Source organism: Theobroma umbraticum, unplaced genomic scaffold (genome assembly GCF_002168275.2).
Source record: "Theobroma umbraticum cultivar Fairchild unplaced genomic scaffold, ASM216827v3 scaffold_51.0, whole genome shotgun sequence".
NCBI lineage: Eukaryota > Viridiplantae > Streptophyta > Magnoliopsida > Malvales > Malvaceae > Theobroma > Theobroma umbraticum.
The window spans coordinates 7,555,370-7,580,094 of NW_018397260.1; the positions used below are offsets into that span (position 1 = coordinate 7,555,370).

Genomic DNA, 24,725 nt, shown 5'->3' on the forward strand with positions numbered 1-24,725 from the left:
TGGGCGTTGAAATTTGAATTTTCTTTTAATTTTTTGGTAACTTGATTAAATTAAAAATAACCATGAAAATAAAAAAAGATAACGCCAATTGGTAATTGATTCGATTCGTTCAATTATAAGTTTTAAATATTAAAAATTAATAAAAATAATAAAATAATTCGTTTATCTTAATTTATGAAAATTCAATATAATTATCGACTAAAAACATAGAGCGACCGCAAGAGGGGATTGTATTCACTTTGTAGAGTTGATTAGCTGATTTCAGGGCAGCAAACAAGCGAGTTAAACAAAGGCTTGGGTCCTGATGACTGGATCCAGATTGATTCACAGTGGCGAGACAAGCATAGGAAAAGAAAAGGCGGACATTCTTCGAATCTTGTTGGAGGCCAAAGCCAAAAGTTGGTACGCCTAATCAGACCACTTAGTCAACGACCAAATGTTTCGTTGGAATGAGATCTTCCATGATTTGGTTTTGCAATTCCCCTGTATTCATGGATATGACTGGGTGATTCTGCAAGGATTGGTTGTGTCTCCTCGTGAGTGTAACAAATGATATGATTCGTCGAGGCCTGGCATTTTGTGTAAGATTATTATTCGGTGGTAATGTGTTTCTACAATGCGCGCTTTGAGAGGAATCAAAGACCATTGATTTCGGACATGCAATGCTCAAACGAATCTCTTAACGTCTACAGCAGAAGCTGCTCGAAGCAAAGCACAAGAGCAGCAACTCAAGCAACAGCAGCTAACATCCACAACAGAAGCAGAAACTTCAACAAGCTGCAGCTAGCTAAGTCTCCTGAGTCCTGTTCAGATAACAGAAGCAGACAAGCAATGCACAGCAGCACCAGCAGCTAACATCCACAACATCAGCAGCAACTCAAGCAACAGCAATTACAGACACATCAGCCGCAGAAACTTTCAACAAGTTGTGCAGTGAATCTCAATAGAAGATCAAGTTAACAGTGATTCAATCACACTTGATCCCCTCAATCAAACTTTGATAGCATTTCGAAAACATTTTATGATTTCCAAATCAATTCTTGGCATCTGATTTGGTTCCATGCATCCCTTGTAAGTAATGTCAAAGGTTGCGACTCTGTATAAATATGTACATCAACAATGAATTAAATTAAGGCATTTTCAGTACTATTTTAAAAATTTTTATTATTTTTTTTAAATTAAAAAAAGAGAATTCGAATCATGTTCTTTAAATAGATCATACATCTTAGTTAAATACTTCAATACTAAATCTTCTTATTAATTGATTAAATGGAGAATTAATTATTTATTTATATAAAAAAAAAGCTAAAACAATTAAACGTCAGAGCAATTAATCCACAACAGATGCTGGGCTCTATGAACCCCACCCTTTGCCATTTATCAATTATTAAGATCCTCAAGTTTCCTAGGCAGCCAACAAATGAAAACTTCTCATCACCAACCAAGACAAGAAAGAGTTGAGAATAAGGTAATTATTTTACAATTTTGAGTTGCCTCCAGTGCTAATGTCAACTGCCTCAATAAAAGACAAATTTTTCTCAGAGGTAAAAATAGAAGACAAAATAAACCCAAACACGATTCTACATTACTATATTACTTGCCAATTTGGTTGCTTTTCTCGTTCATGATTGGGCTAAATGTGAATTTTTAAACACGTCTTTTTCATTGACCAAGAATAATATTAGCAAGCTAGTTATTTTTCCTTGTATCCTAAGCTTGTGGGTTCATGATGTCTCCTCTGTTTTTGGTCGTATAAGTCTAAACCGAACACAAGCTTCTCAGTCCCCATGTCCTTGCCGCAAAGCTTATTTGGAAGGGAATAAGAGGGAAGGCATGACGGCAGACCAGAAGATGGAGGTGATCCCCCTCCTCACACCGTACAAGCTGGGAAGTTTTAGTCTCTCTCACAGGTCTGTTTGAACTCACGTAACTTAATTTCCCTCAAGTTGTATATATAGTACTGGAACTATACTTTTTTTTGAAAAGCATCCATGAGATTTCATTAGAGAAATGGAGTGGAACATTCCCTTTTCAAAGTACAGAACAGGACACAATGGCTAGTAGTATTTTATTCTGATATCGGAGCTTCTTCATTAAGTTGTAGTATGATTTCCAAGTCTCGAATCACAAAATTTAATTTGAATCCTCGATCTCGTTACTCCTGCATGTTTTTTGTAAGCAGGAAAGAAGTCTTTTGGGTTGATCTTGGGTTTTTTCTGTTTTGCTTTATGATTGGGAGCTTGGTTGATGGCAGACAGGTTTATATGTTTCAAAGGGATATTGGCTGGGGTATCCCTCGTTTTAAGGCTGTGGGCATATCTTCCAATATACTTTGTGCTTACTCTGCACCTCAAGCATGTATTTTGAATGGGGAAAAATTCATTCCCCCCTTCTATAAAATACTTCTGAATGACTTTCAAACATACGCATCGCCAAAAAATTGAACTCTCAATTTCATGCTCCTGAATACTTCTCCTTCCAGCAATATATATTCAGTATCAACATGGAATAGAAAGGGCACAAGCTCTTATAATAGAATAAGGAGTCTCCAATGTCGAATCAGATTCAGCTAGCCTTCAAAATGGAAGATTACTTACGGCATGCCATGAGCTTAAACGTACGGAGGAGTTGAGTGTGCCACGTCCAACGTTCTGTATATGAATTTAGATATAACTTCTAAGTGATTTTTACTATCATAATTCTAGAGACTTTTGTTTTCCAAGTCTCTGATGATCTCCGCAAGGGATGCATGCAGGTTGATCAGGACATAGTAAAATGTCAAAAACTTTCAATCTATCTGATTAAGATGCTATGATATTTATATGGATATTAGATTTAGATAGCACATATGTTAATAATTGGTATATTCTTTTGATTGTTGTGTAGGATAGTTTTGGCACCAATGTCCAGACTGCGATCTTACGAGTTTGTTTCTCAACCTCATGCTGTTTTATATTACTCCCAGAGAACAACCCAAGGTGGTTTGTTGATTGGAGAAGCCTCCGGTATTTCAGAAACTGCTCAAGGGTACATGTTAGACCTTCCTACACGATTCGGAATCATCTATTTTGTAGAAAATCTTATGATTTCTGCTAGTTGTGACGCTTCCAGAGTTCGACCTCTGCTACTCTGTTTCAAATAAAAATTCTACACTTTCATATTGTTAATTAACAATGTCTACTTTCTGGAGAGAGAGAGAGAGCAGAGGCTGTATCCAATCATAGTCATCCTCTGATTCTTTGTTTGTTTTTTCCTTTTTCCCTGGCATCTGGTTGAAGCTACCCAAATACTCCCGGTATCTGGACAGAAGAGCAAGTGGAGGCATGGAAACCGATTGTGCATGCTGTTCATGAGAAGGGGGGCATATTCTTTTGTCAATTATGGCACGCTGGCAGAGCTTCTGATCATTGTAATTCTTTGCTTTTTCCTTATCTCCGAGAGCAGAATCAATTCTGAATAGTTTCGTGCAGTACTGAAAATTCAATTGCTTGTTTCACAGCTTTCCAACCTAATGGTCAGCCCCCGATCTCCTGTACGTCCAAACCTATACAAGCTAAGACTCACATCGATGGCACAACAGCTGCAGCTTTTCCTGCACCTCGCCGATTGACAGCCGATGCGATAACCCAAGTCGTAGATGACTACAGAAAGGCAGCTCGAAATGCTATGGAAGCTGGTAATATTTCTTTGCAGCTTGACTTTGGATTACACATTTTGCATGAGCCCTGGAATCCATGGCCAACTCTTTCGTATCATAGAACTATCAATTTTTTCCCATGTCATTCGCTCATATCGATGTCCTGGGAATTAATGATTCGAAGTTACAGGTTTTGATGGAGTAGAGATTCATGGAGCTAATGGCTATTTGATCGATCAGTTCCTGAAGGACCAAGTGAATGATAGAACAGATGAGTACGGAGGGAGCTTGGAAAATCGTTGCCGCTTCCCTTTAGAAGTAGTTAAAGCAGTTGCTGACGAGATTGGAGCTGACAGAGTCGGCCTAAGACTCTCCCCGTTTGCTGGTTACAATGACTGTCGCGACTCAGACCCTGAAGCCCTCGGCCTTTACATGGCGCAGTCCCTGAACAAACTCAGAATTTTGTACTGTCATGTGATAGAGCCGAGGATGGTCACCCAATTTGATAGCCAAAACACTAAGGACAGTCTCTTGCCAATGAGAAAGGCTTTCAAAGGAACGTTTATCGTGGCCGGTGGATACAACAGAGAAGACGGGAATGAAGTGGTTGCCAGGGATGGTGCTGACCTTGTTGCATTCGGACGCTTGTTCCTGGCTAACCCTGACTTACCAAGGAGATTTGAGCTCGATGCTGTGCTTAACAAGTATGATAGAAACACCTTTTACACCCATGATCCTGTTGTTGGTTACACAGACTATCCATTTCTTGAAACTGGTAACTAAACCCTTTGATTTCTTTTTATAGACAATAATCAATAATGTACCATGAAAAGAAACTCTATTGGTGCAAATTGCAACAACTATTATTCATTTTCAAAAACACGTGGTACTAAATCACGTTCAATTGTTATTTTCTGTCTCTAAATGTTTGTGCTTATTTGATTTTTCGGGATGTTAAGATAAAAGTTTGGACTTTGATATATTTCATATTAAAATGTGATTTTTTTATAATATAGATATTTAATATTTTTTAATATGAGAAAAAAATTAAAACTACGAAAATTATATTTGTAATATAGAAAATGTAAAAATATTTACCCTCCACTTGGAACATTTCGAACAAAAAATAAATAAAGAAAATGGAACAAATGGAGTATTATTTATCAAAACTGATAAGAGATATGGGATGATAAGATATCCACGAAATATTATTGAAGCTGTCTATAATTTTTCAATAATCTTGATAATTAATTTGGAACCATATTGTGTATTTAAGTTCACAGTGTATTTTTATTATTCCAATTTTTGGATAAAAAAAGAGAAAAATGTTTAATTATTACAAATTAGGAATTAAATTTTCTTTTTGTAAACGACTCTAAATATATAGGTACATACTATTTTCTTCTCTATTTTATGGATAAAAACTATAGGATAAAAAATGGTTATATTTAATAGAAAATTTATACTATATTCTTTAATTTATTGATTACAAAAAGAAAATGGGAATGGTTTGGGCCAAGTTTTTCTTTTAGGTTTTGGTAATGGATCAAAACTTCAAGGCTCATTGGCCCAATTATAATTTGTTTGTTTTGAATGGATTGGGCTTGGATCGAGTGGAAATCGGCCCATTGAATTCGGGGAAGGAATTTACCTATTTAGCCCAATGGCCAACCCAGCTGTGAGTCAGTATTGCGGAAAATGTAAGCTTACACGTTGACAAAAGGAAAGGAGAAAAGAGAACCGATCTCCCCAGTGAGAGAGAAGAAGCACAAAGGAAACACAAAAGGGGGATGAAAGGCAAGCTTAGGAGTCACGCAGCCAATGGTGTAAAAGCACACAGATCGCTGACCTGGCATGAAATTTCCAAATCCCGCCTAAACCCCCCAATTTTCATTTCGTGCGCAATTGAATTTCAATTTCCCCAACTTAATATCTCCGCCTTTCGGCGTCTAAGCTCACCCCTCAATCTCACACATATCTTTCCTCTCTCTCTCTTGCCCTTTTTTCCCTCTCTCTCTCTGTAACACTAACCCTAACCCTAGCTCACCAACCAGGTATTTCCCATTGATTTTCATCGTTTTCCCACGATTTTTAGCGTTTTTCTATCGATTTCTTCTGTATTTTTTGCTGATCTGTGATTTTAATGTCAGGATTCGACATGAAGGGAGGTAAATCCAAGTCAGATACTAAGAGCGCCAAGTAAGTTTTTCTCATCATTTTCTGTTCGGTATTTTTGAAAGCTTGTTCAGATCGCGTGTTCTAGGATCTCAGATCTAGATTAGGATTTATGTATGATTTTTTTGATTTGATTTTGTGATTTGTGTTGATAGGCTCTCTGTGAATAAGAAGGCAGCCACGAAAGGTGGAAGGAAATCGGGGAAGGCGGTCAAGGATCCAAACAAGCCAAAGAGGCCTGCCAGTGCCTTTTTCGTTTTCATGTAATCATTCACGAATCTCTTCTGTATTTGTGGGTTTTTCTTTAATTTTTTGGTTTGCTCCGTGGAAAACTCTGGCGTTTATATTCTTCGTAAAAACCACAATTGAAGAGGTGAATTGAACGTTTCTTTTTTATGGTCAAAGAAAAATTGAGCTTCCAGGAATCATTTTGTTGATTTACTTTTCATATTCAATCTAATTTGTAAATGTTGGTTTCGTGATTCAAGGGAGGAGTTCCGTGAGCAATACAAGAAGGATCATCCTAAAAACAAATCCGTGGCTGCTGTAAGTATGGGCAGTGTCTTTTGTTGTTTGTTTTTAGGTTCCAGTCGTTTTACTTCAATTTGATTTTGTTATTTGTATTTCTCTTTCGGGTTGTTTAGGTTGGCAAAGCTGGTGGAGATAAGTGGAAGAGCATGTCTGAAGCTGTAAGTATTTGACTGTTTTCAGCGTTAAAAATCTCTGTAAATTGTAGGCAATAATGTTTTTCTTATTGATTTCAAATATATGGTTTTAGGAAAAAGCACCTTTTGTTGCTAAGGCAGAGAAGCGGAAGACTGAGTATGAGAAGAACATGAAAGCCTACAATAAGAGACAGGTAGTTGATGTAACTGTTTTTATTTAATGAGCAGAGACAATTTCAGTTTGGATTGTTAACAGTATGGGCATTTTATTTAATTGATACTAGGCTGAGGGTCCCAAAGATGATGAAGAGGAGTCAGAGAAGTCTGTGTCTGAGGTCAACGATGAGGAGGATGATGAAGAAGGCAGTGGGGAGGTATGATGCAGTGTTTCAGTTTCATGTTGTCACTGATCTGGTTGCTTATTGTGGGGATCTTATTTAATTTGGTTCTCACAATTTATGCAGGAAGATGATGACGAGTAGGAAGGTCGAGGGAGGATAGCATAATCAATGTTAGGCTGTGATAGTGTTTGATCATCTTATGTTAATGCTTTGATGTTTCCATGTTATTCTTTTAGATGCACATGTCATCTAAGGGAAATGTACCTCTGAATCCTGTGGTTTCTTTTGACCTTCAGAAATTATTAGTTGTAGATGGGAGATTTGCTGCTGCTATAATGTACTTTTGATTTAAAGTTGAATGGCTTAGATAAATCTTTGTAGAGAATTAGTCCACCTAACATGCATGTTGGTGTTCTTTCACTGTTTGCTTCAATGCTTCTGGTTCATTTGTTCCTGTGACAAAGCATCTAAATTCTGTTCATGTTCCGCCTGGAGCAACTCACCTGCCCCATTGTTTTTCTTTAGTTTTTGGCAACCACGATTATATTAATGAATGAACGTTGAAAGATTGAGGTCGCACTACTGATGATTTGGCAGCTTGGGTTCTGAACTCTCTTTGCTGATTTCAAGGTTTCTAGCTTTCTTTTCCACGGGTTATGATGTGTTTATTGTTATTCAGAAAATAGCATTGGTAATAGTAAATGTTTTAACATTAAATCAACTGTAAATCCCGGCACTGCAATCCAAATTTTCTTTGTGTCTTAGTCATGCTGTTGTCACCAAACCCGCTCTGTAATTTTGAGCCGAAATCGCTAAATAAGATTAACATTTTTACCATATAAGGGGTTTAAGACTGCTGGCCTTCTGGATATGGCTTATGTTGAACTGTTGGTGATGATTGTATTTAAATATCTTGATGTTTAGATAATTGGTCAAAGATTGAAGTTAGATTCATGCTTGGTTAAAGTTACAATAAACTGCTAAGGCTGTTTACGTACTCAAAAGGAAGAAGGGTTCGAATATGCCCTCCAATCCTATCGTAATTGCTCAATTGGTTTTGAAAAGGAAGTCGAGTCCCTCCCTTACAGGGCAATGTAGCGTTGGAGGAGTGAGTCAACTGAATTAGTAAATTACGCTTAGCACAAAAGGGTTGAATGTAATAATAATTTAGTAAAACTCAACGTATCCAATTGAATTGGTTTAATATTTGTTAATGTTCAAAGCATACATTCTTGATTCTTGCTATATTCTCATGTTAAGCATGTAGCATTGCGAATATCACGTTTCCTAGAAAAAGTCAATTGAAATTTTTAAATGGTATTTTATGGTAGTGTTCGACTGTATAATAAATATTTTTTATGGTAATAATTGAACTTATACAAAAAAGAGAGTAAGAAATGTATAGCATTAATATCTCAATTGTTGTGTTTAGCTCTTTCTTAGTTTCTTTTCCATTTATCTTTATTTTTTAAAGATTTCTCATAATGAATTTTTTTAAATTAAATATATCAAGTATTTATATTTAACACTAATTATTTAAGAAAGGAAGAGTATTATTAAAATTAATTATCGAAAAAAAAAATTTGGATTTTTCAGTAGCGAGGCAAAATAGTCAAAATGGGTTGAGGGTAATGGGCCGGGCAAAGGGAAGCAAAGAAGCATACAAGGGGCGGAAATAATATTTCTTTCCTTGATAGATAGGCCCGTAATGGACAGTAAACCGGTTCTCGACGAGTTGCCCGGCTTTGATTTCCAATCGACGAAGACGAGACCGATGATATCCATGTAATCTCCTTAACAGGTTTCCCTTTTATAAATTAATCTTTTTTTTTTATTTTTTAATTTTATGCTTTGCTGTTACTTTCTTTATTACTGAATTTGTTTTATTCATCAGCGCATTGCTCTCAGTAAGTTTTATGTCTAGGTTTAGGGTTCTTTTATGTATTCTGGGAATTAGAGAAATCTCTAAATGCTTATGATTAGGGCTTCTTCCTTTTGGTTCGCAAGAAAGAAAGATTGAGAGGAAGGAAGTTTCGATGTTTGAATAGTGCCCGTCATGAACCTTGTGTTGTTTATTGAAGTGCCCTTTTTCACAATCTTACCATGTAATTGATCAGTCTTTTTCTTAGTTTCTGGCTTCTGGCTTTCAGTAATGCAATCTTTTGATTGTCATGATTGTTTTTGGGACTTTTCCCATGTAGTTTTTCGGTGGAGTCCATATAAAATGTTGTTATGGCTTTTTAAAATGCGGTGCAAAGTTAGGACACATGATGTTTTACACTTGATCTCTGAACTTCAGGTAAGTTCACCTGTTGACAAGTTTATGTGCTGATGCCCTTTTCATTGCACCTTGTATTGCAAGATAACATTTTCCTTTGTCTTTCTAGTCTTTTTGTTTTCTTCTTTTTAAGAGAAATAAGTTGGATGATCTCTTTTGTGCTCTAGCGTGTGCCTGGTAGTGCAAAACCTGAACCCTTGAACTGTCTAAATGATGAGGAAGATGACCCCTATATCGTTTATACGCATGCATAGAAGGGGCTTTTTCGTCTATGTTTGGTAGAATTTGTTGGGGGCCTGAGAGGCTGTGGTTTATCCGATGTTTACCCTGATATCTAAAGAATCATATAAAAGATTGCTAGCTTACTCAGATTTTGTTTGTGGATAGTTAATTATTTTCTCCAGTAGCATATTATAGGCTTTTGATAGATACATGGAGTGCAGAATGAAGCTACAAATGACCGTTGTTCAACTTGTGCTATATAAAGTGGATGTGTGCCACCATTCACTAGGTAAATATGTAGATTTGCTGAAAGATGGAAAGGGTGAAAACCATTCATGAACAAAAATGTTGGTTGCAAATACACAGAATACACATCCTGGAATTGCCTGTTTCTAAGGGTGCACTTTAGTTTATGTTAAAGGCAACTAGGCAATGTGAATAGCCATCTGGGTCATTCTTTTTTTCAATTCGTACGCATCCACCAGTTGCTATTTTCGATCACGTTTTTTTTTTTAAATTTAATTAGTGAATGTCTATTTAAACTGAATGATTGTTCTTAGGCCCTTTTTAAGTCCTTGGTTATAGTTGATTCTTTCCAATCTTTAGGTGAGCATACACATTCAGTTACTATCATTGCTAACATCTTATTGATAATCTGCAGGTAAGATAAATAGGTAAATCTAAGAATGTAAATGTGAATAAAAGGGATGTTTTGAAGTGGACACAGCCTATGGATGATGTTCTCATTGTTGTGCTCTTGCACCAACAGAGCTTGGGAAACTGGGCCGGTAAGCTTTTCACTAAGATGGCATGGTGAATGAATTGCATGAAAAGATTGGGATGGCTATTGAGAAAGGTCACCTGAAAAATCGTTTAAAAACTATGAAGCATAATTTTAATGAGTGTTATGCCCTTGTCAAGGGCAGAGGCGGTTTTGCTTGGGGTCTGGACACTAAAATGTGGACTGCTAAGCCTGAATTATGGAAAGCACTAGCAAAGGCTGGTTTTTCTTTTTTTTCCCCTTCCTATATATTCTTGTTTAAATTATCTGCTATCTGAGCATGTTTATATTAATGGAACTAATCTCCATCTTGTGTTGTGGTTTTTTGTATCTCAGTGAAAGCCTGATTCAAAAAAATAGATAACTACTAGAATTGCTAATTATGATAAGTTGTTGATGCTTTTGGCAAAAGATAAAGAAAGAAGGATGGAGCTAAAGGGAGTCAATGGACCAGCTCAATTGGAGGAGTATTGTTTGATGGTATTCCTTTGCAAGATGTAGTTGGTCTGACCATGGAGGACAATGGCATGAATGATACCAGTCAAGTTGTTTCTCAAGTGCCATCCCAGTCTGCAACATCATTTAAAGGGAAAAAAATGAAAGGCTCCAGGGGTTGAAGTATTTCAGAGAGAGTTTAAACGCATAAGGGAAGCAATTAAAGATGTTGCAGGTGCAATTAGTGAGGGAAATGTTATAGCTGAGAGGGGACGACCACTTGTTTACTACTCAGAGCAGGAAGTTTTTGTAGAATTAGTGAACATAGATGTGGATACACAGTTACGCCATAAGGCTTACACTTTCCTTATTGCAAACGCAGCGAGGGTGAGAGCCTTGTTTGGTTGCCCAGCTGATGAGCGCAAGGAATATTTGTTGCAGATGATGTATAGTCCTGAGGACTCTAGCATATCAAAAATTTATTGGCTAGGTAGGGCACACTACAGTTTCTTTCTTCCTTTTTTCCCTTGCGGAAGGGGGAGAGACGTGTATATTAGGCGTTGGGGAAAGTAAGGGATTGTACATAAGATGAATGATATTCAGATAGCAATAATTCTTTTGTTCAACGTTTCTCTATTTGGCTACCTTATGCATATGATTACCTGCTATATGGAAGCCAAATGAATATATAATTTAAAAAGGTAAAACTAAGCGGTCTGTGGATTCCTTCGGTGACGTATTTATATCACGGCTTCATATTTAATGTTGTAACAATGCACAATCTCGGGATTCCTTCAAAGGTTTTTGGGTTCCTTCATGCAGGGGCATCCAAACCAATTGTGGACGTTCTTTTACCAAATTGTAGCCCAATGATTGCCAAAACAACAAAGAGTTGCAGCCCAATGACGAGTAGGACTTAGGATATTGGAATTGGCTTTTGCATCTTAAGGCTCTGGCTTGGCCTAGATGGTTAGTTGGTGGACTCCTCCTTAATAGCTTTCCTGATAGTTTCCTTCGTTCAACTTTCAAGTGACCGACAATGGTACATCCAAAGCAATTTGTCAGGTAATAACTGCTGACGGAGATAAACTGTTTGAGGAAATTCGTGTTAGACATTGAATCATGTGACCATCCCTTCATGCTGCACAAGTTCCATTCCAGAACGGTTGAAACAAAAAATGGATTGCATGTTCTCATCCATCGGCCTACATCCTGTCAAACCGTTGAAAAGAAAAGTAGTAAAGAGCATTTCTGTAACTTCCATGGCACATCCCAACACAAGAATTTGCTATAGAAAGCTACCCAAGAAGAACCTCCGTTATCCGCGTCGCACCAAGCTTCCTCCTGACTTTGGTGTCAACTTATTCTTGCAGAAGCCTAGAACTGAAACCGACACCGCCACTGACACTCAACAAATGGATTCAATTCCCAGTCGCAGCAATGAAGAAGAAGAAGAAGAAGAAAAAGAAGAAAGTGAGGGGGAGGAGGAAGAAGTAGAAGATCAAGGCAATTATGTTGTTTGGGAATCAGATGAGGTCGAAGCAATATCGTCACTTTTTCAGGGAAGAATTCCTCAGAAGCCAGGAAAATTAGGCAGAGAGAGGCCTCTACCTCTCCCACTTCCTTACAAGCTACGGCCATTGGGATCTCCTACGCCAAAGAAACACGTTAAATTGACTTCTCCTGGGGTAATCTCTTCTCGAGCATCTGTATCAAAACGGTTATACAAGAGCCCAAGCTTTCTTATCGGCTTAGCCAGAGAGATTAAAGACCTTAATTCCGATAAAGATGTGTCTGCAGTTCTCGATAAGTGGGCTTGTTTTTTGCGCAAGGGTTCGTTGTCAATGACAATTCGGGAGTTGGGTCACATGGGTCTTCCACAACGAGCTCTGCAAACTTTCTGTTGGGCTCAGAAGCAGCCTCAATTATTCCCGGATGATAGGATTTTGACTTCAACTGTTGAGGTCTTGGCAAGGAACCGTGAACTAAAACTGCCAGTCAACTTGGAGAAGTTCGCTAGCTTGAGTAATCGGAGTCTGATTGAGGCGATGGTGAAAGGGTTCATCAAAGGTGGAAGCTTGAACCTTGCTTGGAAGCTTCTTTCAGTTGCTAAGCAAAGTAAAAGAATGCTGGATCCAAGCATTTATGCGAAGCTAATATTGGAGCTTGGTAAGAATCCAGATAAGCACACGCTTGTCGTGGACTTACTGGATGATCTCGGAGAAAGGGAGGATTTGAATTTAACCCAGCCGGACTGTACTGCCATCATGAAGATTTGCATTAGGCTTGGGAAATTCGAGACAGTGGAGAGCTTGTTTAACTGGTTCAAACAATCTGGGCGTGACACGACTGTGGTTATGTACACAACCCTGATTCATAGTCGTTATTCTGAGAAGAAATACAGGGAGGCATTAGCTCTGGTTTGGGAAATGGAGACCTCAAATTGTCTCCTTGATCTTCCTGCTTATCGTGTAGCAATAAAGGTTTTTGTTGCTCTGAATGATCTCTCCAGAGCTGTGAGATATTTTTCGAAACTGAAGGAAGCAGGTTTCTCTCCAACATATGACATCTATCGGGCCATGATTAGTATTTATATGGTTTCCGGGAGACTGGCCAAGTGTAAGGAGGTTTGCAAGGAGGCAGAGATGGCTGGATTTTCATTGGACAAACATACCTTAGCACAACTGTCACAACTTGAGAAAGAAATGAGGTTAGGTTTATGAATAGTAGGTGTTTGCTTCACCATTGTCATTAGTGTCTTTATATCCAATTTAAAGATCTAATCTTTTTAATTGTATATAGTGATTTGAATCCAATGAAGCTCAAGAAATAACACACATGCCCATGCCGGCAACCTGTGTTTTGGACATGATAGGATTTGAAAATGAAAAAACAAACCTACACCATACAGGGAGGTTCCATAAACCTTTTTAATTTTTCAGCATCCTGTGATTACCAGATGCATTTACCTAAGTGAAACTTACACCTTAAAAAGGAAGGTTCTGTAACTGGTATCATTCTAGTACTTAGGATTTTCAAATTGGACGACTTGTATTATTTTTTCCTCCTTGTTTCAGAGGATTTCTTGATCGAGACGATCTCTTTGAATGAGACTGGAAGTATTTATTGTGGTTGATTTCTTGGGTATTCAAGTTAAATGCTGTCAGTTTCTATCGAACGGCACCTTGTGCAGTGGCAATAGCATAGAGGATGATAAATCATGGTAATTGCCTGTGGAAGGAAATTTTGCAGTTGCCAAATGTAATTACTAGATACATGATCATCCATTGTTTTATTGATTGTGCCTTATCAGGCCTGCATCATTAAATTAGCCTAAGTACATAAGCTTAAAATTCTTAATAGCACACAAAAATAGATAAAAGTTGTGACGATTATATCTCCTCTTTTTAGAAAGGATGGTTTACCACCTCAATCTGCTTGACCTTCTGGATATGATAATTGATGGTTCTCTCTTTCCACACATCCTTTTCAAGATATTTCTCGTAAAAAGCAACTTCCCCGCTCGCATGTATGGTCAATGCCGCGGTGCTCCTTGTGCCATAAAGCCCCTGTATTCCAGAAAACAGATGGATAAGTAAAACTACCCAAATTTGCACATTTTGAGTAGAATGTATAGTTGAAATTTTTACCAATGGGGTGTCCACTTCGACAAATATGGAGCTAAGATTGAACTCCCAGTCAAGAGCACAAATCCCAGGTAACTTGCTTTTATCAGCTTTAACTTTGTCCTTCATAAGTTTTTCAACCATCTCTTTCATGGTGACTTCATTTTTACCATGTTTATTGAGCATTTGTTTGAAGTTTTTACCCAGCCGCTGAGTCTGCATGCAGAGTGGGGAAGAAAAGGATCAACACTCTCATTGTTGTTTTCTACGTAAAATGATATGTATAATATCTACCTTATGCCAGGGTGAGTCGAGCTTCGCATTTGAAAGAACGTGAAGGCCTGGAGAAACCTGTTGGATGCTAACGGCCTCCCCCTTTGGTCTATTGGAGGCATAAACCATTGATTTGGCAGGGATGTCAGCCAATATCAGGTTAAATCCGTTGTACTGATGAGCCTCTTTCACTAGTTCCTCTGCAAATTCCTTGGGGCTCTTTGCGCTCTGAAATAACAAAGACCGCATTGAATTTATGCAACCCCTTTTTTTGTCAGGTGAACTTGAACAAACCTCACAAAGATTGCATTACCTCCAAGAAAAGTACAGGAAGATCCCCGCGGCTCTTTGCTTCAGGGAGGGTATGAAGCTCCAACACATTGGTAAGAAAAGCTACCCTGCCTTGTCTTGAACATGCCAACCATGTCCCTCCTGCAACCTCATCTCTTCCTCCCAAAATCCCACTACCATCATCCCACCATGCCACTGGCGTTGTAGGCCTTGAAAGAATACCATAATAAATCCCCATCGATTAACAAGACATGTTAAACAAAGAAAAAAAAAAAAGAAGAAGAGAATTCAGGTGAAATGACAACTTGCCTGTTGTGGTATTCATCTCTGTTTTGTAGCAGGAGAAGAGGATAGAGCGGATGAGCTTGCCAAACAAAGGCAGCAATACACATGGTTCCTATTCCCAAAGAAAAGAGAATTCAATTCAAGGATTTGGCCTGTTCTAAAACTCAAAAACGATGGAAGAATGTCAAATGAGCAGAGAAGAGAAGCCAGACTATAACTGCATTTTGCATGAAGTTTGCTTTTGACAATTGTCAGGGTCGGCCTGACTGTATATATACACATACACACTCTGCATCACCCTGTCTTTATCCTTTCTCCTTTCGCCCTTTTCATTTTTTATTTTTCGGATAACAATATGGAAAGGACACTGTCAAACTGATACACGTAGGTGGTTCAAAGAAACAAGTGGCCGAACCCAACAATGGTTGCTTGTTGATAAGGATGTTAAATGGTTAAAGATCCCCTGGAAAAACCTTTCTGCTTCAAGGATACAAATCTTTAACTGGCCGCCAAAGCTGTAACATCTATACTACTTATTAGTTCTTTTTCTTTCTTTTTTCCTTTTTTTTTTTGTTTACAGATTTTAAAATTTTCTTCCTTTAGTATTTCTTATGCCCTTTTAGGTTTTGTGACATAAGATTTTTTCCTAAACCATATAAAGTAATACAGGAAGATTAGATAGGTTGGAAACATTAATTGGCGTAAAATAATTGATCGAAACGGAATGAATTTTAATATTATTAATAGTAAAAATTAACCGAGATGAATTTTACAATATAATTTAATTGATTTCGAATTAATTTTTATAACAGTTCAATTAATTTGATTTTTAAAATTTTAAAATTAACTCGATTTATTACTCGTCCTTAAAAAGCATACGTAGAGGATGACATTAAATAATATTGATAAAGATCAAAGTTTGGAACATTAGTATGATTGAAATTATTATGACATTGTTACAACAGGAAGAGTGAAGAGAAAGGAATAATATTTCCTCCAATCAAATTCCACAGTTAGCATTACGAAGCTCTTAACTACATCTTTAATGGTTTTACACGTGTGACGGCATTTAAGAGTGAGCAGGTGACCGGCTTCGTAGGTAGTGGGTAGTAAATACAAACCCAGCTCTACAAAAGCTATAGCTATTCGGCCGCAGCAGAGGAGTCGTACTATTTTATTTATAGTGTTTTTTTTTTCTCAGTTATTTTTTTTATAAAAAATTATAAATATTAAAATAAAAATTCTAATTCTGATATATTGTATATTAAAATTTAAATTTTTTATGATATAAATATTTGATACTTTTCATTATAAAAAGTCTAAAAAATAATTATTTAAAATATTTCAAAAAACTGAGAACAATGTAGTAAGTAGGCTAACAGCGTGCACTCTCTATTTAGAAACCGTAGGCGCCGCCATTGTGAAAATAGGAGCTTTGTTTGCGTGCTGAACTGAATTAGACAATTAGTCCACAATTTGTTCATGTTTATCGAGGATTAATTTTTAATTAAAACAAAAGTTTATTTTGGTATAAATTAAAAAAAAAATAACTCATTTAAATATAGTAAAAATTAAGAATTTAATTAAAAAATAATACTAAGGGTTTTCATAGAAGCCTTTTTATTTTATGGGAAATGAGGATAAAAAAAAGTAATTAATTATGGGAATTAATTACTCGAACCTCAGCAATAGCTGCCAACCGTTTTGGAGGCTTATGAATTGTACCTTAATTTGGCAGGGTGGCGTAAGAGCTAGTGACTAGAGGTACGTCCGCGTCTTATCTTTCTATGATCTGTCTATTATTTTATATTTACATAATAGCCATTTTACCTTTTAAAGTAAAAAAATTGATTCAATGATTATTTTTTTTTCGGCCACAATCCTAATTCAATGTCCCTAACATTCTCATTGGCATTTGAATTTGGTAGACATTGAAACCTTGTTTTGCCTTTTACGTTTCCGGTCTTTTATGCCATTTCTATGTTATAATAAATAAATATCTATATATATATAGTAAAAAGTGTCCAAAAAAAAGTATTAAGTTAAATATATTTGAATTTCAACAATATTTTAGATTTTGATGTATATTAAAATTTTTTAAAAAAATTTTAAATATAGATGTTCAATATTTTTAAAAGAAAAATAATAAAATAATGAATAAATAATTTTATTAATATAAAAAAAGTAAGAGTTTTAGGGGTTTTAAAAAAGGACACAGATGGAATATGCTTTTCTTAATTATTTTTTTGTTTTATGATTGCAAGTGTATGGTTGGTTATGTTCATTTATTATGAAACATTTTTCTTTTATTGAAAATATACTCATATTAGCTAATGAGCTCAAATTAAATTTTGTTAGTGTAATAAAGTTGAACTTGAATTTAGCCATCTTTAAAAGCTAGCTAGCTTAAGATTGAAACAAATTCTGTTCAACTTCTACCTTAGTTCCATTCATTTATAAGGAATCAACCCCTTATTAAAAAATATTGCTAAAGGTTTATATATACATATATATATATATATGTATATATAAAGATTGAACCCCATATCATGAAGTGCTAACCCCAACTTTCAATTTGATCCCATTTGTTTATTTCTTTATTTAAAGATAAATAAAGTACATTGATGTGGACATTCTCAAATTCAACATGCTGCAAAAACTAAATGCACAAGCTAACAGGGATGACTAGAATCAAATCAGATTAATTATTCACTCAAATTAAATGTAATTTAAGTAAAATGATTCAATCTAATTAGTCCATTGAATCAAATAGTTCAAAATGTTTGGTTTAATTAATTTTTTTCTCAATTCTCGATTTTAAAATTTTTAGACCAATCAATTCAAAAAACTAAATTAATTTTTTTATATATAAATATATATTATTTATATATATGTAAATATATATTATTTTTTTATATATTAAGAAGAATTGATGGTGAACTTAATTAAAAATATACTTAAAATATATTAGTTTATTATATATACGTACACAAATTATAATCATATCAATTTAATTTTAGTTATATATATTTATTTATAAATTTGTATTAATCTGAAATTATAAGATATATTTTCAATGATATAACTTATATGTTAATATTATAAAATATAACAGTAAATATCCTACATATTAATATATTATAATTATTACATTTTAATAATATTTTGTAACATAAAATGTTATGAATATGCATCTAATTGTATACATATTATTTATATATTTAATTTATATATAAGCATTACTATAATTTGTAATAAACTTTACTTATATGATTACATTTGGTAACCTTATTAATTATCACCTTGGTTATTATAACATATTATTTATAATTAGTTATTATTTATACTTGATATAAAACATTATAACATATAACTTATGTTATTAATTATATATATAATAAAGTAATATATGATATATACATATATTTAATTGATACATAAGCATTACTGTAACTTCTAATAGATTTTATATATATGATTACACTTAATAATGTTATTAGTTATTGCCTTAATTTTTATAACATATCGTTTATAATTAGTTATTATTTATATAAAATTTTTATATAAAAATTAAAATATTATAACATATAAATTGTGTCATTAATTTCAAATATATAATGAAAAAATATTATATCTATACATATATTTAATTTATACATAATTTATCTATTTTATAATTATGGATGAAGTTTATAAGTTTTAGGGTAAAATACCTACACACCCCTAAGTTTTAATTGAAATTCAATCTGAGTCCATTAGTTTTCGAAATGAAAACTCTACCCCGATAATACAAACACCATTAACAGAGATTATGAAAGGATTAAAATATCATTTCTTTTTTTATTAATTTTATAAATTATTATTATATTTTTTCAAAAAAAGAGAGCATCGCCAATAATTTATTATTATATAATAATATAATTTTATTATTATATTCTTAAATTTTAAGTTTATGGTGCATTAACATATCCTTAATGTATGTAATTAGATTCAATGATGTATTCTAATGCTTTAGGTTTTGGGCAGATTTTAGATGTCTTGTTCGTCACCCCACCCAAGCAAAAAAAAAAATTTGTTATCTTATTTTGCTTATTAACTTACAAATTTTCAAAACATAGAAAAGTGTTTTATGTTCAAATCTTTAAGAACTTATTTGTGAGAATTTGGTGCTCCAAAATTTGTGAATTATCTATTATTCTAAGGATTATATACATTCTTATTTTTGTTATTTGTGTAGGATCATGAATGACAATTGAAGATTCAATTGCCACTCTTGTTGACACTAACAGGGAAAAAGATGATTGAATTTTTCATGATTTTGCCTTGTTGTAAATTTGTAATGTTATTTAAGTAGTTGTTTGAATATTTGTTTTTAGTTATTTAAATTTATATTATTACTTGGATATTTGTGTTTAGTTATTTAACTTTATATTGTTGTATGGATATTAGTTTTTCGTTATTTAAGTTTATGTTTAAGATTTCTGTTTTTTATTGTTTAAATTTAAATTTTATTATTTGTGTTTTTATTAATTTAATTACTAGTTAATTATATGAAATAGGTAAGAGAAATATTATATGGATTCCAGTTCAAGTTCGGGTAATTGAGTAGCCATAAAGAATATTTTAATATTTTTTATTATAATTGGGTTTTTAAATTGGTTAGGGTAATTATAAGGTAATGAGAATATATCAGGGTTAGGGTTTTTTTTTTATAATTGAGGAACGGGGGATTCGAACCCTGCTCTTTGGGCAGGGGATAATGTATCAACCAATAAGCTAAATGCTCGAGTGTATATATTAAGGTTAGGGTTATGCTAGTAATTTTTAAAATTATTCAAATAGTTAATAACATTCGTATGTTTGATTTTTTATAGAACTAAGGTTTGAATACCTTGAAATTAACAAGTACCCTTACTCGTTGACAACCTTAATGGCATGGCCAACCCGAGCTTCAATATAGATAATAGTTTTTGTTTTTATGACGTTCCACCTCCGGAAGTTAGCTCTATTTTGTTCAATGACTTATTTGGAGTGTGCTTTCCACGGATAATTTGAAATTAATAAATATTCACCAAAAAGTCGATCAGACCAAACATTTTTGACTAATTGATCTAGTGGATTAATTAATTAGATCGAACTGTTTTTCTTAAATTACATTTGGTTTGGATGAATAATTGGTCTAGTTTAGTTTTACTCACTTTTAAGTTTTGGAAAGAAATATAAATAGATTTTTTTAAAAAGGTGTTTGTATTTTAAAATATTTATGTAGTATTGAGTATAATATTTTTTAATTGTTGAGTAATGGTGTTAACAAATAAGGAATAAAAAACATCATTTTGAAATAAGATTGATCAAAGTATTCTTTTGAAGTGTTTTGAGAGGGGTTTTGGATTTTACCCATTCTATCTCGTCTAACTATACAATATTTTCATTACACTGATCCTTTTACTTATAGAGTTGAGAGATTGTACCTTGATCTAAATTTACCTCAATTTTAATATCTCTTATAAGAGCTCCCATATCAATGAAAAAATAAATGTATTCTAATATTAACTCTCATAGTCTATATCAAGTATTTTTCATTTTGATTCGTTGAGTCTTACAGTTTTATCCCACAAAAAATACTTCACATATTAAAAAAAGTATGAATTTGTATATGCACAATCTCACTCTAACACTCATCTTATATGAATTTTTGTGAAAAAAATTATGAAATCACGTGGATATAGCTACATAATTTTATTTTATTTTATTTTACAAAAATTGCCTCCAAAAATTTAATAGCAAGCATTGCATCACATCACATTCCACACATAGCAGGGGCCTTTGTATTTATTTCATCAATTTGGCCTTATTTGCGGAATCCCCAACCTTCCAAAATCTTAGTACTACAACACCTCATTAATTTTTCTTTTATAATTGAGAAAAAGGATTCGAATTTTATTTTTTAAGCAAAGGGAATATGTACCAATTAATAAATTAAATACTCAGATACCATAATACCTTATTAATTAAATATTATATGATGTTCATAATTAATCCAAACATACCTCGATGTTGCAGAAAATGGGTTCAAAATTAAGACTACAATATGTTAGCTAATTTCATTTTAAGAGTATAATTATGAACTTACATTCTTTTTTTTCAATAATTAATACAAGAAAACAAGGATTTTTTGGATGAAAGAATCTTTTATAAAAATGATTGTTTTTTAAAATGTATTGTCGACAAATATTTTTATGAAAAAATTTTAAAATGCAAATTGAATAGAAAATTCATTAATAATAATTTATTGTCAAATCAAATGATAAATTAAACCGATGTTCACCAACCATACCCTCTGTTAATTAATGAAGGTATAGTTCTCATTTAGTAGTGGCTTAATTAGGATCCTAGAGTTCTAATGTGATATTGTGCAATGATATTTTGTGTAAATGTTTAGTGATTTTACCCATATCAGGCTTCTTATGCCACTAAAAAGGATCCATTGGAATCTTGCTTTTATACAAAGCTAAGGTTCTTGTAGAGATATAGCTCGACTTTGCATGCATTACATGTATAGTCAGTAAAAGGGAAAATAAATTGCTCTAATTAAGTCAATTAAATTATGCTTATTTTTGCAATACTAGTATTTTCTTTTTTTGGTTTGTGTGTGTGTGTTAAAATAAAGTAGAAAAATGAGGAAAAGTAACTTTGGGTTCAGACAAGAAAAGAATAAAGTTGGGTTTCGGGATTCCAATTGCCAAGCCTGTTGTGGGTGCATGAAAAACATGCACATGCTTCAATCCAAAGCCTTTTTCTAAATAAAATTTATTTGAGTGTTGCAAAATTATCCTGTTAATAATTTTCTTGGTTATATATATTAATTAATATTTTGTTTTTAATTAGATGTTCCGAAAGGGTTATCTAAAATTCTGATAATCGAACGTGTTAAGCATTAAGTAAATTCTCATAATTAGTTTAAATTTATAATATTACTAGTAAGACATAAATAAGAACCTTTGAGAAATTTTTAGTGTGGAAGAATTCTTCTTAGCTTTAGGAGTATTATATTATGAAAATTTTTGACTTTATTCAACTAGCATAAGACTGTTTTGACTACTTTTACCTTTATTAGTTTTTTTGTGTGAGACAAATTTAGTATTATTGGTTTTATTCAAATAATTGACTAAAGTTAAACTTTCATAAGTTAATTATAGGAATTCTTGTTTATCTCATAAGATACTGAAACATAATAAAAAAACTAACGGGTAAATTAATGTATGTAGTAAATGAAATTATATTTGTGAAATTTAAATATAGATAATAGTATATCTCACACAAGCAATGAGGCGAATTCGTGTCACGTGTCACATCACGTGAGAGTTCGGCACATCCATCCAATTCACGTGACTTTCCCTCCACGCTGGCATCCAATCCCCGCGACTCGCACGTACCGACCCCAGTCCCCAATATTCCCATTAAAAAAGAATAAATTAAATAATAAAGAAAAGGAAAGGAAAAAATCCAAGGGCTGTTTAGAAAAAGAAAAAAGAAAACAAAGGGGGAAAAAAAATAAAGGAGAAAAAGCAATGGGAGGGGAGATAGCAGCAGAGACAATGACGAAGAAGAAGAAGAAGAAGGGACGACCGTCTCTCTTAGAACTCCAAAAACGCTCTCTCAAACAACAACAACAACAGGAGCAGCAGCAATCGCAACAACAAAAAAACCCTAATCTCATAAACCCTAATTTTTCTACCAATTCGAACCGCCGATCCACTCGCCGGAACCCCAATCTCGATGGAGGCTCCCCGGTGCCCGAATGGATTGACGGAGGAGACGACGACGACGACGAGCGCCAACAGAAGAAGCATAAGCTATTGCTTGGCCTCAATTCTTCTCGTAATCGTCAGCATTATCCAAATTCTTCAGCGCCCAATTCGGCCTCCTACGGATCCGATTCGAATGCGGATGGTGAGGATCCTGAGGCGTCCCTCAAGCGCCGCAAAGTTGCCTCACTCGGTCCTGGATCTGATCAAATGGTGATTAATTATCCATTAATATATATATTTTGGCGTCGAAATAGCTTTTCGTGGGTTTTTGAAAGTGAATTTTTTTAGAAACAGAAAGAAAAAAGGTTTTCCTTGTACGTTTGGATATTGATTTATTTATTTTTTTGAAATTGAACTTTTGGATTGCGCGCGTGAATTGAATTTTTGTGATTGGATCGGAGATGAATGACCGAGTTTGACTAAGTCATGTGCTTTTTTTTTTTTTTTGGGTTACTGGATATTTATTTTACCTTTTTGGATTTTTGGAAATCTTGAAATTGTTTTGAACACAGTTCTGCTTTCTTTATTTCCTAATTTACGAATTTTCCATTATTATTTTATTTTTGTTGTCTTGTGTTTAATCTGACCTTTATTTATGTGCAAAATAATGGATGCACAGACCATCATGTCTGAAAAGCTTCAATTTGTCTTTTATTTTCTTTAATAATAATAATTCAAAGTTTATTTATTTTTTCTCTTGTACTTGCTTTGCGTTGTTGTAGCTTTTTACTGTAACTTCCTCACTGATTCTTCGAAATCCAAAGCAAATATCTCCACCTAGAATTTTTATTTTGGGAGTTAAATAAATATATAATATATGTTTGTAATTGATAAGAGAGTTTATCTTGCCTGCAGGGAGAAAAGGCATCGAAAGCGACAGAGACTCTTCATGGTATTAATCAATCTCTGGGTCATTTCTGGGAATTCTTAAAATAAGTGTTGGGTTTTGGTAATTAAATTAATTATTTGTCATTTATATGTGGACAGGGTCACCGGTGGATTCTGGCTCCACGACACCTTTGCCAGACAAAAAATTGTTGGTGTTCATTCTAGACAGGCTGCAAAAGTATGTGTTATTTTTGCTTCATTCGATTTCTCCTTTCTTTTTTTTTTTTATCATATCTTCTTTTTATTGGGTTTTGATTGTTTCTCCTTAATGTTGCAGGAAGGACACTTACGGGGTTTTCTCTGAGCCAGTGGATCCTGAAGAGGTGCACTTTCTTTTTCATTATTGCATAAATGTAGATTAATGAAAAGTGAAATCCCAGTTCATGAGACGATGTTGGATTGATTTGATACAGCTTCCTGATTACTTTGACATTATTGCACACCCAATGGACTTTCAGACAGTCAGGAAAAAACTTGATGGGGAAGCTTATACAACCTTGGAACAATTTGAGGTGTGTTTTGCAAGCTTTCTCTTTGCTATGTGCATCCAATGTCCATCAGTCTGTCTACCCTGGGACAAAGTGGACAGGACAGTTGATTAAGTTGTTTGACTGCTTAAGCTTCAATGACGATTAAGATTCTGTTCATATTTTCTGGATCTATCTTGTTGGTTTGTGTGTTTTCACAAAAATGTTGTGTAAACCCAGTCATGTTTTTGCCGCCAATCAAACAAGTCTTACTAGAATAGGGAGGTACACAGTGACTTTTGAGATTACTGTGGTGATGTTGACTATGATGTTTTAGTACTTCATATTAAGTCCAGTAGCCATTTGGCCAGTTAAGTGTTAAAGACTTTTTAGTTTGGTTTTGGGAAGATGGATTATGTTTCTACTTGCCCTTGACTTTTTTAATTCTTCTTTTACATATAAAATATAGTTCATTTCTGCTGCCAATGATTTGCCCTGGATTTGTGGAATTTGATAGTAAAACTTGTTTTGTTTAGTTTGGGATCATAAC

General features: G+C 34.1%; 4 protein-coding genes, 1 non-coding gene and 1 pseudogene across 7 annotated transcripts in view; all 6 read left to right on the plus strand.

Annotated features, from left to right (window-relative positions):
* Nucleotides 1–1,770: 1,770 nt before the first annotated feature.
* Nucleotides 1,771–4,580, plus strand: LOC110416883 (putative 12-oxophytodienoate reductase 11). Its single transcript, XM_021429010.1, has 5 exons — nt 1,771–1,910; nt 2,887–3,027; nt 3,279–3,409; nt 3,500–3,676; nt 3,828–4,580. The coding sequence occupies exons 1-5, from the start codon at nt 1,834–1,836 to the stop codon at nt 4,418–4,420; spliced, it is 1,119 nt and encodes a 372-aa protein (XP_021284685.1). The 5' UTR covers nt 1,771–1,833; the 3' UTR covers nt 4,421–4,580.
* A 986-nt stretch (nt 4,581–5,566) lies between these two features.
* Nucleotides 5,567–7,203, plus strand: HMGB2 (high mobility group B2). Its single transcript, XM_021429776.2, has 8 exons — nt 5,567–5,691; nt 5,788–5,836; nt 5,968–6,075; nt 6,301–6,358; nt 6,457–6,501; nt 6,591–6,671; nt 6,762–6,851; nt 6,942–7,203. The coding sequence occupies exons 2-8, from the start codon at nt 5,796–5,798 to the stop codon at nt 6,957–6,959; spliced, it is 441 nt and encodes a 146-aa protein (XP_021285451.1). The 5' UTR covers nt 5,567–5,691; nt 5,788–5,795; the 3' UTR covers nt 6,960–7,203.
* Nucleotides 7,204–9,063: 1,860 nt separating this feature from the next.
* LOC149527197 (uncharacterized) lies at nt 9,064–11,160 on the plus strand (annotated as a pseudogene). The gene is made up of 4 exons (XR_016351223.1): nt 9,064–9,117; nt 9,264–9,332; nt 9,980–10,317; nt 10,436–11,160. The product of XR_016351223.1 is annotated as an uncharacterized LOC149527197 (transcript).
* LOC149527198 (small nucleolar RNA snoR101) lies at nt 9,091–9,154 on the plus strand. The gene has a single exon (XR_016351289.1). It is a non-coding gene; the product is annotated as a small nucleolar RNA snoR101 (small nucleolar RNA).
* Nucleotides 11,161–11,274: 114 nt separating the features above from the next.
* Nucleotides 11,275–14,658, plus strand: EMB975 (Tetratricopeptide repeat (TPR)-like superfamily protein). 2 transcript variants are annotated; one of them, XM_089783658.1, is made up of 2 exons: nt 11,275–13,244; nt 14,465–14,658. In XM_089783658.1, the coding sequence occupies exons 1-2, from the start codon at nt 11,713–11,715 to the stop codon at nt 14,523–14,525; spliced, it is 1,593 nt and encodes a 530-aa protein (XP_089639784.1). In that variant the 5' UTR covers nt 11,275–11,712; the 3' UTR covers nt 14,526–14,658. The 2 variants fall into 2 exon arrangements, with proteins under 2 accessions (XP_089639784.1, XP_021285442.1); XM_021429767.2 differs by lacking the exon at nt 14,465–14,658 and adding an exon at nt 13,612–13,936.
* Nucleotides 14,659–22,330: 7,672 nt separating this feature from the next.
* The window catches only part of LOC110417133 (uncharacterized), a 10,467-nt gene continuing 8,072 nt past the window's right edge, over nt 22,331–24,725 (plus strand). Inside the window, 5 exon segments of the mRNA XM_021429363.2 lie at nt 22,331–23,030; nt 23,676–23,712; nt 23,808–23,886; nt 23,986–24,031; nt 24,122–24,220. Of these exon segments, the coding sequence (XP_021285038.2) occupies nt 22,581–23,030; nt 23,676–23,712; nt 23,808–23,886; nt 23,986–24,031; nt 24,122–24,220 (711 nt within the window). The 5' untranslated portion in view covers nt 22,331–22,580.